The sequence below is a fragment of the Nyctibius grandis genome, chromosome 2 (genome assembly GCF_013368605.1).
Source record: "Nyctibius grandis isolate bNycGra1 chromosome 2, bNycGra1.pri, whole genome shotgun sequence".
In the NCBI taxonomy this organism is placed as follows: Eukaryota; Metazoa; Chordata; class Aves; order Nyctibiiformes; family Nyctibiidae; genus Nyctibius; species Nyctibius grandis.
The window spans coordinates 29188591-29207557 of NC_090659.1; the positions used below are offsets into that span (position 1 = coordinate 29188591).

The 18967-nt window shown below is 36.3% G+C and overlaps 1 protein-coding gene across 1 annotated transcript in view; it reads left to right on the forward strand.

Moving 5' to 3' along the window:
- CFAP47 (cilia and flagella associated protein 47) overlaps positions 1 to 18967 on the forward strand; it is a 356696-nt gene that overhangs the window by 52612 nt on the left and 285117 nt on the right. Inside the window, exons 26-30 of the mRNA XM_068422067.1 lie at positions 1735 to 1944; positions 11994 to 12094; positions 13923 to 14051; positions 15308 to 15539; positions 16349 to 16558. Coding sequence (XP_068278168.1) covers positions 1735 to 1944; positions 11994 to 12094; positions 13923 to 14051; positions 15308 to 15539; positions 16349 to 16558 — 882 coding nt within the window. The remainder of the gene's footprint in view (positions 1 to 1734; positions 1945 to 11993; positions 12095 to 13922; positions 14052 to 15307; positions 15540 to 16348; positions 16559 to 18967) is intronic.

Sequence of the window (18967 nt, forward strand, 5' to 3'; positions counted from 1 at the left end):
TTCATGAAGTGACCATCTTCTGATATATTCACTCTGTCAGGTGCTTTTAGAATTACTTTGAATAGCACAAAAATTAAGAAGAGAGTCCTACCATGATTTTTTGTTAACTTTAACCAGATACTAAGCTCATACTCTTATTTCTTTTTTTTTCCCATTGTGGTCAGGTAAAATCTTTCTGTTGTTTTATTTTCTCTGTTTCACAGGTTATAAAGCACTGTTTTGAAAACTAGCTGTTTGAACAATTAGTGAGGTTGTGGTTTGGTGGGTTTTTTTGTTTGTTTGTTTTGTTGTTTTTTTTTTCTTCCTATGCAAGATTTTAGCACCAAAGAGGACATTACAAATGTTTTAATCCTGTCACTTAATATAATAAATAATCCATATATTTTTCATTTTTCTGTGGATCACCCATGTTATCCTGTTATTTGAATTTATAAAAGAGCCTTTTTGTAATCTTTATATTATGTAGCATAACCCAGCACCACGCCTATTCCAATGTGGTAGAAATGAGTCCTCGATGATCAGAGGACTGGAGCATCTCTCTTATGAGGAGAGGCTGAGGGAGCTGGGTCTGTTTAGTCTGGAGAAGACTGAGGGGTGGATCTTATCAATGCTTACAAATACCTTAGGGGCAGGTGTCAAGGGGATGGGGCCAGACTCTTCTCAGTGGTACCCAGTGACAGGACAAGGGGCAACGGGCACAAACTGAAACATGGGAAGTTCCATCTGAATATGAGGAGGAACTTCCTTACTTTGAGGGTGACAGAGCACTGGAACAGGCTGCCCAGGGAGGTTGTGAAGTCTCCTTCTCTGGAGATGTTCAAAACCCGCCTGGACATGTCCCTGTGCAACATGCTCTAGGGGAACCTGCTTTGGCAGGGGGTTGGACTAGATGATCTCCAGAGGTCCCTTCCAACCCTAACCATTCTGTGATTCTGTGAAATCTTAATATTTTAATCTTTCCAAGCACTTTTGTGTATATGTGTGTTGAAATATGCTTTTCTGGTCTCCTAAGATACAACCTTTCGGTTTGTAATTAGTAAAGAACAGTAACATTAGTTTGTTATGCTTATGTAGGCATTGTTTCAATGCCAGAAGAAGTGGACCAAAACTCTTTAAGTTGCTGTAAATTAATGAAATTAACTTTATCTTCAAATTATTATTGTCTTAACTCATTTGGGTTGTAGTAATTTATCAAGTGATTTGTCTATTGTCAGTAACTCAATGGTTGGAACTGGAAGGATTCCATAGGGGCCTTGACTGACTGCCATTCTCATTTCAGAACTGGAACCCACAATTACATATCTGGGGAAAGCATCTTAAGTATCTTAACGAATTTCCCATTAATATTTCTATTTTAAAACTTGCTTTACCTTGTTGTGCAATAATGCAGTTTAATCAATATTAATGAAAGCTTTAAGTTTAGGAAACCTAAAGTAAGGAATTAATATTTATGCCCTTCATAGCACAGTTAGTAGAAATTGCTCTTCATTTGGATGTTGAGCTATTGTGGGTCAGTATAAAACTTTCAGATACATATGTAGAAAACAAACTAACATCTAAATGCTAAAGGAATTTTAATTCTTTAGTTAGTTTCACTTGATCTATACATCAAAACAAGTTATTCTTCTGTATTTAACTCTGAAAAGCAGTTTCGTAAATGTGTGAATCTGTGAATCAACTTTGTGCTCACAGGATGATAGTAATAAACACCATTACTATTTATTTTTAACACAGGCAATCACGAATTCAAGTTGAACTTCCTGAGCTTGAACTTGAAGATGGTGACAGGATTTACCCTTTTTCTGTACAGTTCCCAGAAGAACAAGATATTATTCTTTCATCAGATGGCACAAATAAGGAACTAATTTGTTATATCAGCTTCAGATCATCTAGGCCAGTGTCATTTTTAGGGAAAATTTTCTTCATTGATGAAGAAGAAAACAGGTAATGTATGCAATTGAAATTCATTTGGGGGCAGGGTCCAAACTGACAAAGTCGGATATAAGACACAGAACTCATAGTGGTTGGGTAAAAGCATACAAGAACCATTCTGAAAAAAATGAAAATGAAACATAGAAATGTATTTCTTTTTTTTGAACTGAATTACAATTCAAAACCACAAAATTCAGCTTTGGTCTCTAAGGTAAACTTTATCTAAGTGGCCATCTTAAGGTCTTGAATCTCATTCATAACTACTGGTTATTCTTATGTCTACTTCAGTCTTCTCGGATTGCTTTGGAGAGATGTGGTCTTGACTCAGCAAATCCCAATGTTTTCTATTACAAAATATTTTGCTTTTTGAAAAATACCCTATTAAAATTTTACAGTCCATTCCATGCTGGATTTCAAGGTGGTCTGATTTTGGGTTGAGCCAAACTCTGTGAAATTTTATTCCATTGAACCTTTCTCTTACATTTCATTTTTTTTAAAACAATGAAATGTTTGTGACTGGTTTAGAGTCTCTTTTCTGGCTTTATCCTGATGGCATCTGGAAGAGCTCATGGTTCCTATCACCTATTTGCAAATCTTTACAAAGTTGCAGTGGAGTGATCTTGCAAAGGATTGCTCCATTTTCAGTCCTTTCAAAAGTTTCAAATGTTCCTCTGGTACACAAGAATTCAAGAAGAGACATCTCTGAGTAACTGAGCCGGTACTGTCTCTAAGTAAGAGATTCTGGTTATTTTAAAGACTGTCTGTACAATGTGGAACTGTGCAAGAGTATTAGTTTTAATTTTAATTTTTTTTTTTTTTTTGAGAATGCTTGTGAGAATTCATATGATTTATTATTAACACATGTGGTTTCTTGAGCCTCTGAGCTTCAGAGTAAAGGTAGGGAGACTTCTCATGGGGGAATTACACTGAAAGTCAGAATTTCATTTTGCTAGGGACCAGCAAAGAACATGTCCCAGTCTTATTTTAAAGTGACATCCCTCCCTCTTTGTGTATGTAATTCTTCAGTCTTTTGCTCTCCGTGTTGTCTTTTATTTTTCCCCTGCACTCCACTACTACTTATTTTTTACTTTTTTTTTTGTGTGTGAGAGTGTGTCCTCCCTTTCTTTGATGTTTTTACTTATTTTTAAATGCCAATTTTAACTCATCTTCTATTGTCATATCTTAATCCTTATTTTTTCCTTCTCTGCTTTTATGTTCTCTATTTGTAAGCTGTTTAGAGCAGGACAGTCTGAGGTTTTTATATTCTGAGCTGAGGCATTTCCTGATCTCTAGTTCTTCCTGCAATGTCTGTAATATACCTAATAAGCTAACTGAATAACAATCTGGAGGCTACTGTTCATACCGAAGATTAATATGGAGTCCTTCAGGTGGAAGAGTGTGGGTTGGTTTGATTTTCTTTTGTTTTGGTTGGAGGTTTTTTGTGTCTTTATTTATTTGTTTGTTTGTTTACTTGTGTTTTTTTTGTTAGTTTTGGGTTTTTGTGGTTTTTTTTTTTTTTGCTACTGAGAAGGAAAGCTGCATATCTGTGTTCCAAGAGAGGAACTGGGAACTACTAAGTGATGAATATATTAATGCTTCTGTCAATTTTTTTTTTTAAAATTTGCAAGGGGCAGGGCAGTATCTTTGAGCAGCTCTATAGGGAAACAGGTGGTTTATGCATAAAAAGGAGGCTGACTCCTGGTCTCAGTGAAGGCGTTCTTTGCGACATAAGACAGAAAGGAAGCATTTTAACAGCCAGGTGACACAAGACTTCATGAGTGCATGTAGCTCATCTATATCAGTGCAATTTATTGTTTACAGATTTTAATATATATATATATATGGGCTTTTGTGGGTTGTTTTTTGTATGTGTAATGCTAGGAGTTCGTAAAAGTACGCTAGGGATACATTTCAGCTTCAGACTACACTTCCTGTATGAAGAGTACACAAGATACTGTCTTTTCTCATATACTTCTGATATATGAGACACAGAACTGGATAACAAAGTATGGAAAACTCTTGGTGTCTTCTACCTCTCTCTGAGCTGGGCTCTTCAGTGTATTCTGCACGGCCTTAGAGGGACTTTCTAGACAGCAGCATCGGCAGAAGTGAGCACTATCAGAGAGAATGGATAAGGGACAGATGTGCTTTACATTCTTATTTATTTATTTATTTTATTCACTACCTCAAATGAAATCCTGTGCACAATTTCAGAACGAATTTGAAGTTTTCAAAAGTACTGGAATTATTTGGGAATATAAGCTCTATGTCTGAAAATACTTAGGAATTTACAGGTCTAATTCCCGTTAGACCTAAATTGCTTTAGGACATAACACCTAGAATTTGAAAGCAATTTATATGCAGTGACATACCAAAATTCATCTCTTTAAAACACTGTTTAGTGATGAAGACACATGAAATATGAAGTTCATCTTATTCATGCATCTTATTTTGATTTTAAAGTAGTAGGCTGTTTTTAAAGAAACTTTAACGGTGAAAAGCAATGCAGAAGGTCTCCCCTGCCCCTAGTAAATGAAGATCAAGTCTGTTATTAAATGTTCTGTGCAAAACCAACCGTTTTCAGCATTTGTCCCTTTTGTTCATCTCTTCCCTTGGCAGGATGAATGGGTTTATGCATGAGGAGGAAAGGTAGATACTGTTGTGATTAAAGGTCATTCCTGCAGTTACTATTTTCAGTAAAGCAGCTATTTTGAGGGTTAAATATCTCCACCCTACAGCTTAGGATGGGCTTTTTCCAAAGCATAAAATTAAAAATAATATAAAATTTAAGGGTTATGGAACCTTCAGTTATTGCTGCTCGCATTGGATTAGTATTTTATATTTTTCTGAATAGATTGTCAGCCAATAATCTATTTCTTCTTATTCATTTTATTTAATTCTAAGATTTAATCATTGTGTGGGATATGATTCATAAATGTGTGCTAAAGCTTGCAGTAATTGTGAGAAAAGGATAATTTAAGCTTATGATGAGATCTGAAATACAGCTGCTGAGCAGGCACAATATTTAGTTTTAATAACTGTTTTTATATGATGCACTAGCAGTTTCTCAAACCTTGTTATAGAGAAATAATCTTTTCTGCTGTGTAATAAACTTTTTTCTATATTTGCCATTAAAATGAAATAAAGGATACCATCCTCAATTTAAAGGCAAACTCAATGCATTTTTGAAAAAAAAAAAGATACCAAATGAAAGCCATCCAAGTAACCTTAAAAGGCACCCCTACTCGTGAAGATGAAAAAATTCATGCTCAGGAATTAAATTAAAATTGCGCAGCTGTATTTTAAAAATCAGTAGATAAGTATTTGTTAAAGGACAGAACTGATAACATTGGTTTGCCAATGCATATGTGATTTCCTGTCAGGGAGTTGCATGGGTGCATGGGCTGTAGGAGCAGATGATGTATAACCTGAACACAACTGGAGGCAGTAGCACACCATCCAAAACAAAGGTATTCTGTGTGTGCTGTTAGTCAGTGTAGTAGTTTTATGCATATTGACTTTTGGAAGAAATTCTTTGTATCATAACCAGAAAGAATTCTTTCCTTCAATTGGAAAAGTCTAAGTAAGTGTCCGATTCTCTAATCCTGAGTATATAGTTATTATTCTAATAAAGTCTGTGATAATTTATCCAGACTTGGGTTTCATTACTACTGTTAATATTGCTATGTGCTTTGATATTCCACTCCATAGTAATCTGTAGCTCCAATTGCTTGTTCTTTGCATTCTTCCCAGCTCCCCCCATGGGAGACCTATGCAATGTGTTCAAACTTCAAAACTGATTCAACTAATTATCTAAGAATTTGAGCAGTTTGTTTCAAGCCGTGTAACTAATGAATTTAAACTGCTTTGTTAATTTGAGTCTTTTAGGAAGACAAGGTTTTGGGGCCTTCTAGATCTTTAATAATAAAACAGTGAAACCTATAACCTTTTATAACACCTATAAAAGCTAACTGGTCTTGAATAGATTCCTGTTTGTTTAATAGGCTGTGAAATCTCACAGTATCAGTTGCTGAAGATGTATTAATTTTTCAGGTATTCTCTTTTTGCATTTCCGTTTTCAAAGTAATAATATGGATTTTTAAATGATTTGAACTAAAATTTTGAACTTCAACTCTTATTCTGTGTTCTGGGATGGAATTAAAATAAGTGAGTTAAAAAGTTATTTTCATATGTTAGTAAAATATGTCCTGTATTTAACTACTTAGAAGAGAAGCCTTAACTTCTAAGCAAAACTAATTCTAGGCATATTTCAAAGCATGAGTACTGAGCAGACAAGTACTCTGTTTTGGTCATTTTTTTACTTAGGCTCTGCAGTGTTTTGCTTTTCTAAATTCAGGTCTAAAACTTCAGTACGATTGATTTGCATAGTTCATTTTAAGTCCATCTAAATCATAATGGTTTTTTTCTTTAAATCAGAGTGAACATTGGGTAGAGGATAGATATTGTGAAATTTGGCTGCTTTACCGAAAACGTTTGAAAGACGAAAGGTAACCATGTTTTATAACAAAACCATGTTATATGTAGCTGTAAAAGAAAAGTGAAGGCATATATCATTGTCATTTATGCAAGTAATTTACTGTGTGCACAGATTCCATTAAATGGAACATAAGAAAGTGCTTTAATATTTATTTAATGACTGCCTTAAATGAGAATTTGCAGTTAATTTCTAATGTTATTTTTGATCTCTGTTCTTCCTTTTTGCCCCTTTGACTCCAAAACAGAATAAATGACTTTTCCTTGCATAGGGCTGATAATAATACAGAAGTAAAAGTTAACATAAAATCCAAAAATATCTTGAGCAAGTATTTGGTAAATGTGAAGAAATATTTAGCTATGACACTTATTTACTTCAACTTGAAAAACAAAACAAAAAGCCTCTGTGAATATGGCATGTTTATATAGTTGTCCTCTAATTGTTGTTGTATCTTTTAATTTGCTGATCAGATAAATAATTTAGTAGGAAAGAAAGTTTTCTGCCATCCTGACTGAAGTGACATTTAACTTATTCTTTCTAAAAAATAAGTAGTAAACAACAGGTACATGTTCTTTCATACAATCAAAGGTAGTGGTGCTTTAGGCAGCAAAATATCCAAACATGTGGTGGGTAGATAAATTGCTGTGATCATTGATGACACAGATGTGCTGAGGTCCTTGCCTCCCATGTTCTACAGTTCTCCATTTCCTTTCCATCTCCCACTGGGAAGCTGGGGAAAATCATGCAATTTCTGATGTTCTTCATGTTGTTCATGGCTGGAACTTCAGGAAGAGAGAATGTCTCAGCCTCTAATCACAGAATCACAGAATGTTAGGGATTGGAAGGGACCTCGAAAGTTCATCTAGTCCAATCCCCCTGCCGGGGCAGGATTGCCTAGACCATATCACACAGGAACGCGTCCAGGCGGGTTTTGAATGTCTCCAGAGAAGGAGACTCCACAACCTCTCTGGGCAGCCTGTTCCAGTGTTCAGTCACCCTTACAGTAAAGAAGTTTTTCCTCAAATTTAAGTGGAACCTCCTGTGCTCCAGCTTGCACCCATTGCCCCTTGTCCTGTCAAGGGATGTCACTGAGAAGAGCCTGGCTCCATCCTCTTGACACTTGCCCTTTACATATTTATAAACATTAATGAGGTCACCCCTCAGTCTCCTCTTCTCTAAGCTAAAGAGACCCAGCTCCCTCAGCCTCTCCTCATAAGGGAGATGTTCTACCCCCTTAATCATCTTCGTGGCTCTGCGCTGGACTCTCTCTAGCAGTTCCCTGTCCTTCTTGAACTGAGGGGCCCAGAACTGGACACAATACTCCAGATGCGGCCTCACCAGGGCAGAGTAGAGGAGGAGGAGAACCTCTCTCGACCTGCTGACCACACCCCTTCTAATACACCCCAGGATGCCATTGGCCTTCTTGGCCACAAGGGCACACTGCTGGCTCATGGTCATCCTGTTGTCCACTAGGACCCCCAGGTCCCTTTCCCCTACGCTGCTCTCCAACAGCTCTGTCCCCAACTTGTACTGGTACATGGGGTTGTTCTTGCCCAGATGCAGGACTCTACACTTGCCCTTGTTATATTTCATTAAATTTCTCCCCGCCCAACTCTCCAGCCTGTCCAGGTCTCTCTGAATGGCTGCGCAGCCTTCCGGCATCTCAGCCACTCCTCCCAGTTTTGTGTCATCAGCGAACTTGCTGACAGCGCACTCTAATCCCTCATCCAAGTCATTAATGAATATATTGAATAGTCCAAGTCATTAATGAATATATTGAATAGATAACAACAATATATTGAATAGATAATAACAACATGATGCAATTGAGACACAATCACTGAAAGGTACCCAGTTATGAATTGATTCCAGTTGTTTTGATAGTCCATGAGATCTCAGTGTCTCATGGAGGTAAACAGCACGTTCCCTTTTGCTGTTGGGAAATGTGCCTAAACCATGCAGCTCTTTAATAGGCACTGCTGGCAATTGTCAAATATATGTATTCTGCTAGCATGCCTTAGAGAATAAAAGCTGGCAATTTCTTTCAATATCATTTAAATTTGGAGAGAGCAGGGAGCTAGAAAACATTGGAGTTCTTGTTATTTGCATGCTTTTTTTTTTCTGCATTAATCTGACCTAATAATATATTGTCATTCTACTTCAGATAGTTGGGAGTACTTTTGAAAACCAGGATCCTCCAAACCCATTAATCACTCCTGTTCTTTTCCATGCTTGTGACTTTCTACCATTTTGATGGTCCTTGCCAGCTGAAGCTTCTGTTATTCAGGAATTAAGAACTGACATTACTGCTACTAGAAAAAACATGGCTACTTTCACAGCTATAAGTCTTGTATATTGTGCGAAACCATGTGTCTGTTGCTATTCATTATTGCATGATTTCGATTGCTGTGGAAGCCTGAGCTCCTGCTAGAAAGGATAAGGGCTTCTCAGTGTTAGGGAACTGCTCATTTGTGAATAGAAATGGCAGTTACTCTCATGGTAATTTTTTTTTTTTCTTATGACTAGACAGAATTTCATTTATTTCAATTTTGTGCTGTCACTGAGCACCACTGAGAAGAGTTTGGCTCCCTCCCATCAGATATTTCTACATGTAAATAAGATCCCCCTGAGCCTTCTCTTCTCCAGGCTGAATACTCACACCGCTCAGTCTCTCCCTGTATGGCAGGTTCTTCAGTCCATTCTTCATCCTTGTGGCTCTTTGCTGGCCAAAGTCTGCTCTTCTGAATTCCAGAGTTGTGATATGGCTTTTTGCCTCGTTTCCTCCTTTTGGAATCCTGAACTCCACCATCTCATGGTCACTGCAGCCATAGTAGACCCATGGTTACAGGAGCTAAATCCTTGCTGTCAATAGTCAGTCTTGGCTGTAGAATCAATTGTTGACTTGCAGGATCCATCCACTCATCCTCAAGCTCTTTCCTTCACCAGTATGATTGAAGGGAAGACCACCTGTGCCCCATTCCCTTGATCAAAGGCCATGCAGTCATGTCTGATATGTTCCAGGTCTCCCCATCAATTTCACTGGTGCCCATGTGGAAAAGTAGCAGGGCCAAGGATCGAACAAGCTGCATCGGTCTCTCAACAGCATCCTGGATCAAAGCCTCAGGAAGCAGCAAACCTCCCTAGATGAAGGGTCAGGTTGGCAAATGAGGTTCTCTGTCCCCTGCAGCAGGGATTTACTCACTACTATCACTTGCTGTTTCCTGGTGTTGCTTCACAGCTCATGCTCAGCCAGCACAGCTTCATTGTCCAATTGTTTTTTCATCTTATGAACACTCTGAAGCTTCTAAATTTCTTAGTTAGGAATATATTTGCGTTACATTTGCTATTGGCTGGGTGTATTCATTTTTCTTACTGTAATACCACAGCAGCCAAGGAGGCATGCCCTTATTGGATTGTTAGCAGCATGGAACAGGGAGGAGCTTCTTTTGCAGCAGCACTGTGAAGTCTGAGGCATTTATTTGTACACAAATGTTCTGTAGCGATGGCTGTTCTTTGTATTCTAGATTGTGCAATAGTATTTTTGCTTTGAGTAGTATCACTCATTGAATTGGGGTAACTAGTTAAGATGTACTGCAGTTGTTCTCAAGCACACTTTTCTGTGTTTCATTACTGTGCAAGTCAGAGCATGAATGAAGATTTGGCATATGGCCAAATCTTAAATCAGCATTGAGTATGGAGTAGGCTGAGGTGCTCACCTCAAACTGAGAAATCAGAAAGTTGACTTGAGTCCAATAATACAGACATATGTTACTTTCATATAACTTGAGAGTTATGTCTTTCATTAACCTTCACACAGCTTTCTTCCACCCCTGCCCCCAGTTCTGTTGTCTGAAGTTAACCTAATGTATGCCTCCAGAGTATTGAGAATTGTCGTTTATCACAGTAAAGTCATGATTTGGAAGCTGGCAAACATTTCTGTGTTGTAGTTATTGATCCTGCGTGTGTTCAAATGGCTTGTTAAAGGCAGTAAAAATATTATGCTCTGATACCTGGTTTGGGCATATACAAACGTACATTTTGTACATATAGATAGATGTACATATACCTCTCATATAGTCACCTGTTCTGCTAGTGTCCTGCTGCTGAGATTTTTGCTGAATAAAAGCAGAAAGCATGAAGTAAGCTGTGAAAGAAATACTGTGCTACAAGGTGAAACTGGCCAAGGCCCTTGTCCTGCTCCCAGCCAAGTTCCGATAGGATTGATGTGTCCTAAAAACAAACCAAAACATTGCAGAGATGGATTATTGATTTTAAATAACTGTTAGCTATGAAATCAGAATCTAAATGTGGATATTTACAAATAAGAAAGATGGTTATGGATTTTGTTGGCGCCTTTCTCTATTTAATAAAGTTCCCCTGAAAGTGGTATCTAAGAATATTGTGTTTGGAGAGGGACGTGTGAAAGAAGAAAGAAAAGCTACTTTCTGGTACTTTCAAAACATTTCTGTTTTCCTTGATTATGTTATTCTATAACAAAACAGCAGAAGCTAATTATGTCATATTATAAATTAATCTGAAAGGTCTTGTGATATTTTTAAATATTTGTCTAAATTTATATTTAATAGGAATTTATCCTTCAATACGTACTTTAAAGAAAATAGCAAATATTTTCTTTTATTCTGTGCAAGTTATATTTTCAATATACAGAATTCTCAGTATACTAAAGCAAGATAGATGTCAGCATGCTGTATGAATTATTAAAATACATTTTTATATGTATTTTTGACAGCTTAGTGAAAATAATTAATATTAATGTTAGTTAATAAGTTAATGTGGAGTGCAAAACCAGCTATGTGTTAACATAGGACTAAGTAAGCTCAGCTGAATTACCTGTCAGTTGCAATGAGCTAAGAACATACATACAGATGGCTAACAGGGATCCATTGATGGCAATAATTTGCTTGTTCGCTGCACCCTGCAAGACTGAGGTGGAGTATGAAAAAGGGTTAAAAGGTGAATTGCTAGACATTAATATGGCTGCTAAAGACAGAACAGACACTCTAGTGAACATTGGAGCATGTACATCAATTTCTATTATATTCTAGCAATTGCAGTCAATATCTCATTGTTTTTAAATTGATTCTATTTATTTCTAAATATTTGTTTTGAGATTTCTGTAAAGTCTTATAGAATTAACATTAAATCAAAACAGAAGTTGCTTTTCAAGAAAACTTCCCCTGTCAAAAGTTATAGGATATATTTAGCAAGTTAGCAGTCTCTGTTAGGACACTCATAAATGTCAGCTGTAACTTTGTTTTTTCTTTTCAGAGGGAAGGGTTCATTTATTTGATGAAATCTCTGCTAACTCTTGGACTTTCAGATTAATGGTAAATCCATGCTCATAGTAAAACTATGAAGTAGAAATACTATACTAAACTTCAACATTTCAGCATGTGCAGTCCCATCTGTGTGTTCTATTGAACCAGAATAGAAGAGAAAAGAAGTTACATGGACACCTTCATTGTCTATTTTATTCTTGTGCTGAAATATCTTGATTACCATGGCTAAATAGAAAACTATCACTTTTGTATTTTGTTTTGAACAGGTTTTCAATTCAAGTTGCTGCAACAGCAGAGAATTGTCTTCTTACTTTGTACCCGTATTTGGCATTTCACCGCTCTGATCAACAAATTATCTTAAGAAGCAGTAAGCAGTCAACATTCTACCTCTTAAAATTATATTATGCCCAGTAGTATTATCAATGTTTTCAGTGTGATAACAGGGATATTATCGTCAAGATAGTATCTCCTCATTAATTACAAGGGGATACTACAATGAAATTTTTAAAACAGTTTAATAGCTTTTGTTTTCTTGTTGAAAATGAGGAAAACTTATATAAATGATTAGATAATGTTTATTGAAAAATATTGGACAAGCCTAAATCTTACAGAATGTTTTGTGAAGTTTTTAAAGTATGAGTAGAGAACACAGCCCAAACAATAGAGAATAAATTAACATAGTTTAAATTATATTGATAGAGAGGGATCATCAGTAATTCCTTGGACAACAATTGGGTATATTTTGAAGAAAGCAAAAGAGAAGAAAGCCATATGATGTTATGATAAAATACAGTCATTATTTGCCTGTTGGAAGTAGTTTTCAGGTTTTTTTTAATTGCTGTCCTTGAAGACTGGAGAGCATAACCATATTTTAAGGCCTAATAAAAGCCTGCTATCAGAGACTAGAAATATTTTTATCTGCAATGTGTGTCTCTGCCTGCCTCTCTGTCTCTACATCTCTGCCTTGTTGTTGTGTTCCCCCTCCCCAGCCCTGTCTCTGCCTGCCTCCTGCCCCTCCCCTTTCTGCCTGCCTCAGTGATTGTGATCTCTTTATGTGTAGCTGTGTTTATGGGAAGAGATTAGGATCATTGATTAATTCAGGTCAGAATGGATCTCTAGGGGTCATCTAGTCAAACCTCCTGCTCAAAGCAGGTTCAAGTATGGGGTAAATTACTGTATTTTTATAGTTGTTGGGATCTGATATATTTTGATGAAATAGACAAGTTTTTCAGATAAGCAAGTCATTCCTTAGGTCTGAAATAGATTTAGCTTTGAAGACTGTAAATTCTAAGACTGCATTAACTTAAGTGTGTTACTTGGACTATCTAAGAGAAAAGAGAGTTGGTACTTGTGAAGTTGAAAAAGGGATTAGCAAGAAAACAAGTAATGATTCTTTTAAATTTTTTTTTTCATATAGAAGATAGGTATAGGTACCATATCATTAATGGATCATAGCACAATTAAATGAAGATAAGAAAGGGGGAAAATATTGTCTCTTATAAATGTGTGATGATTTTATTTTGTGACCAATAGATCATTTTTGCAAACTTGTCTTTTGAAGATGCTTTGTAGGTTTCCCTTGAGGATTAAGCCAAAAAAGGAGTAATGATATAAGAATTCATCTCCCATTAATAATGGGATATTTCTGTCCTGTATTGATTGTTTATTTGTTTGTTTACACTATTAGTTTGTATCAGTTTTGAAGCAAGTCATTACTGCTAAATTTCTTGAACCTGTTTTATGTGGTTTTGTATAGACTGTTTTGGTGTGGAATGCTGTTTAAGGTGACCAAACCATATCTATACAACACAGTGGCTTTGAAAGCTATTCAGGAAGGCTTTGCTTCCACATATCTGACACCATGCTCTTGTGTTACTTGCTCCAAACCAAGTTGTTACTTAGAATTCTTAAATTAGAGCTGTTCTGATTGATAGGTGCTTTTCAGCAAGCGTGAAGACCCATCCTGTAAAACATACAGTTAATGGAAAAAAAATTGCATGTGATTTTTTTTTTTTTTTTTGTCCCCGGCCTAATGACCAAAGTGAGATTTTCATCATGAGACAAATGAGAACTGTTACTTGATTAATTGAAGCACAAAATAGAAAAATATAGAAGCAGATATCTGTTTATAAACTGTTAAAGCATAGACAATAAAATATGTTTTCTTAACTGGAGCTTGTAATCTTGTTTTATAGACAGTAAAGACTACAGTAGTGGAGAAGTTGTTCTGCGTCCATGTTACACTCCGCAATCACTTTCCTGTAGTATTTCCTCAAGTTCCTTTGGAGCAGTCACTGACTCAACCTATGAAGATTCTCAGTCTGGTATAGTGCAGCTGTCCATGTTAAACACTTTGAGCTCTTACAACTGCTTTTCAACTTACTGCTTTAGAGAGAGATGTTTCACATTTGTAAGATTTGCCTGAAATGCTTCTGCACATATAATCAATGAATATTGCGGACACCCATGGTGACACCATGGGAAACCTGGCCTAGAGTACAGAAGCAGAAAAAACTCTCCTTCCTTTTAGCAGACTAAGTGGAAGGGAAGTCAGTCAAACTGTTTAAAAAAAAAAAAAAAAAAAAAAAAAAGAGAGAGAGAGAAAACGAACAAAAAAAAATTGCAAGGTCCCATTTGCAATAACATGGCCATGGTGGAGCCAGAAGAAAAATAACTACTGAACAAACCTAAGGTATTAATTGCTAAGAAGGGTATTGTTTCTGTAGTCATGAACTAACCAACCATATACGCTTTGTAAATATGTTATAATCTGCAAAGGTCTAGTTGTACACTCAGGTTGGACTTTGACATTTTTATTGCATTTATGAAGTCCTATATAAAAACCACTGTTGTCAGCAGGGCTGTGGTGGGTTGAGCCTGGCTGGATGCCAGGTGCCCAGCGAAGCTGCTCTATCACTCTGCCTCCTAAGCTGGACAGGGGAGCGAAAATATAATGAAAGGCTCATGGGTCGAGATAAGGAAATTTGTTCTGTTGTTATCTTTATGCAATATTGTTGTTGTTGTTGTTGTTAAAGACTAGTAGTTGATAAAATATATAATCTAAGTTTTTACTGTGTCAGAATTTAGGAGAGAGAAGGCCTAACAGAGGGGAGAAAAGTCTGAAGGCTTATAGATTGGGTTGTAGGCTTAGTTATACCTATACAATACCTGATAAACTGAACACAAGTCAGTTACTGAGCCATGATATGTGATTGGGGTGGAGAACTAGCATTGACTATCTGGTAAACCTATACCTACTGGAACTGTATGTAAGACTTTTTCTTTAAGATGGCTGTCTGTGGTTTTGTAAGCCATGCCTGAATTTATTTTTTTCTGATTGGGTAATAATTTTTTCTTTAAGAGAAATTAGATTCCAGGAATATAATTTGTTCTATTCCCAAGATGTGTACATGTCACTTAAATTGTTTACTCCTGAAATAAGTTGATCATTTGTTGTCTGACAGGTTTTTTTTTTTTTCTGAAAACAGTTGTGTGTTAAAAAAAGTAAATTGTTTTTACTAGACACAAATAGGAAAATAAGCAACCTTTCTGGATTTTTTTTTTTTTGCGTATCATTCAGAGTCAGATACTACTTTTGAAAGTGAGAGTGATGAAAAGACGAGTGAAGAGAGTGAAGCCAACAGTCAAAGTGATGGGAGAGAAAATAAATTTGAATTATCATTTCTTCCTGATGAAGACAAAGAGGAGTATATCTTCTTTCAGAAAACCCTAACTGCTGTTAAGAATTGGTTCACCCTCTTTGGTTGGCCTAAGGGACAAAATCCTATTTCAGTACCATATTCACTAAGACGGTAATTCATATCTGCTTAAAGCTAACTTACGTCTGCCTAATTAAATGTTAACATATATACTAAAGTGTTTTGGATATGATCTGAGTAATATAAACACTCTAATGCATATTAAAATTGTAGCATCTATGTGCTGTTTATATGAAAATGTCATTCAGGTGTTATTTTTAATTTTCTGAAATATATTTCCAACTATGATGCTCTGATATATCATAATGAGGTATATGTTAAATATGCAGTTCAAACTATATGTCACCCTCTTAACTGAAATTGATTCTCCTCCCAGAATGAACACAGTTCTAGCAATTGTCCCTTCTTTGGTGGCATAAATAAGTGTTTTAACAATATGTCTTTTTCCCCCCCACGTGCTCTGAAGATCAAGAAACAGATGGGAAAGCAAATTTCATAATCAACAGTCTTGCAAACACCCTGGAAATATATAAGTCATAGTGGCATCCCTTAGTTGATCTTATCTAGCTTGCTACTAAATAATGAAGAAGTAAATCTCCTGGGACACAGACACATGAGCATTTATAAACATGATAGAAATCAAACTTATGTTTGGCAGAAAGCAGTGACAAACACAAATTTATTTATGAAATATTTCACATATACTTATTAAATATTCCATGCAGTTCAAAATTCTTACATTATTATGAAAGTTCTGTAAAAAGGAAAAAGTACAGTACTTTTCAGCTTTCTTGCTGCTGTTTTTACTTCATGATTTATTAGAATTATCATCGTGATTATATATAATGTTAGCTTGTTTTGTGCATTTAAAAGAATAATATCAGAAACTTCTTCTCTCTTAGTAATGTGTATAAAGTCCAGATGACCTCTTCGCGAGAAAAGGTTTTTAAGCAAAACCTTGGCAGAGATACTAAGACTGTTTGTGACATGTTATTCCATCTGAGCGGACAGTTGTTACCAGGCACTGCATCGAGCCAGTCATTGCCCCTTGATCCAGTTGAACGAATGTTACAGCTCCACTGGCAGCATTCTACATTGCTTGCTTTCCTTAAGTAAGTACATGTATGATAACCTATGCCTGTCTTTTCTTTCCACTTTTTTTGTTAGCATAGTTCAAACATAATTCCAACTGAACAATACACAGTAGGTTTAGGGTTTCCCTTATACTGTATCTTTTGTGTTTTAAGATTTAAGTAATATATTTAAATTAATTTTTACCAAGGTTATCCTCTGCAGTTTATGCTAATAAAGGTGTCCTTTGGTAGAGTTATATCCAACACAGGACTTCCACAGGAACTCTGCTCCCTTAATTATGAAAGAAGATGACTCTCAACCTCATTTCTTAGACAAACTCAGTAGATAGTCGGACCAGGTTTGTCATTAATGATCTTACTGTTCCACTAATGCTCTTTGTCCTGTAATTACTGGCTTTAGGAAAAATTTTGTAGACTTTGTTATCTATTAGTCTTTTATATTAATAATATACCAAGAAATGGAAGCACTGCTACTGGTGCTGAACAGATTTAGCTAATAGCTATCTTCATGGATAATCTTATCTTGTCACATAATATGGAACGACTGTCAAAGACAGTGCAAATCAAAAAAGGCTAATAAATTCTTCTTCATCCTTCTTGGCTGTCACTGCTGTGAAACAGAGAAGAAAATTAACTTCAGAGAAAGTCTAATGTCATGACATCCTCAGAGATCATCAGAAGCCCCGAAACACAGTATCTCTGCTTCTTTTTACCATCCTCACCTAGTGTTCAAGAGGCTGTAAAGCCATTTAGAAACTGTCATTTACATGCTGTTCTAAATACAAGCTTTCCATCCGAGAATAACGAACAGTGATATAGCTGTATCTGAACTCATAATGAGACCAACACACACTGCTTATTATGTAACAGAAGGGCCAGTAGCTGCAGTGATATACCAGCAGACCCAACATGCAATGTGTCTGATGTTTTAAGGTCTGAAAGCATAATGATACTCAGTGTATCAACACTGAATACATTAACAGGTATCTTTTCCAGGGTATCTATCAACAGAAATATTCCAAATAATGATAAATTACAACTTTTAAAGTTTTATGGAAACAAGAAACTGGGCTGTTTATCTACCATTATCTCAAATACCTCTTTCTGTTTGGTTATAGAATTGTACTTTCAATAATTCCGTCTTCCTGGGAACACTGAGTTCCCTCATTAAATCCCATAAGCTTTCTCAATGCACTGAATCAAAAAGCCTGATGGAAAAGTGCTCTGCACAACTTGTTAAATTTAGCTATCTTAAAAAAAGATGTCTTCACATCAGTAGCAGAATGACTGCTATCTATAGCAGAGCAACCAAGTCTCTAGACACAGTGAAAATCATGGGCTTTGAGATAAAGTATTTACAACGTTAACAGGGAAATGAAAGCAAAGATTTCCTCTGGGTCCAACAACACTGGACCTGTATTTGCAACTTTCATCCATTTCATTTGTTTTTAAAAAGAGGCAGAATAGAATTCTTCTGTGCATCATAGATAATATAGTGGCAGATGATTTGGAGGAGCCATTGCAGCAATGGCAGAACAATATCTTTGCCTATCTTCAGTAATGAAGAACAATGCTTACAGATTCCTGTTGTTTTCACAACTTCAACATCCATTCTGAAACTAAATAAAGGAATCGATGGATATATCCCATTATATTTTGCCATTGTATCTTAAAGGCTAGAGCCATTAGGCAGTGGACTGCTGAAGAATGTCTTGCCATCATATCAATTGAAAACTCTCAATAATGCCACCCTGATGATTCTTCTGAAGGAGTGTTGCATCCTTCTGGAGAGCAAGACATTGAGTATGTGGCGATATGATGCTGAACGGTTCTCTAAGTAGATTCAAGAGATTTTCTTATTTATCTAATCAGTAAGTTGATGTTTTCCTGAGATCAGAGTGTCAAAAAACTTCTTTAGTTCCAGCCCAAGGAAAATCCTTTCTGTTGCCACTGCCTTAGGTCTAGTGTTAAGCTAATACTCTGCACAACTCCTAGGAGAGCAGTCAAGAATAACTTCAAGACATGCTTCCTCTTTTGAATCCAGTCACACTTGTTAACAGTTAAGTTTCATTAATCCTCGTATAGGCAGCTCAATTGATTCTGCTCAGTTCCTATCAAGAGAGAGACAAGTGTCTAACTACTTTTCAAGGGTGGAGCTGATGTACCTTTCAGAGCCTTTCACCCTGCAGTATGGCATTTTTGAAGCCTAATTCAAATTAACATAGACTTTGACTTTGGTCTTTTAGGACTTATATTTCTTCGGTCTAGCTTCAAATGTGTTAATATCTCTTCTGTAACTCATTGTTTGATGGATGAGGTCAGTATGAAGGAACCAAAATAACATCACTTTCATTGGATGACCATTAGTCATCTTCCAAGTTTGAGCATGCCACCCAATATCTACGAGTATACCAAAAAGCCTTTTTG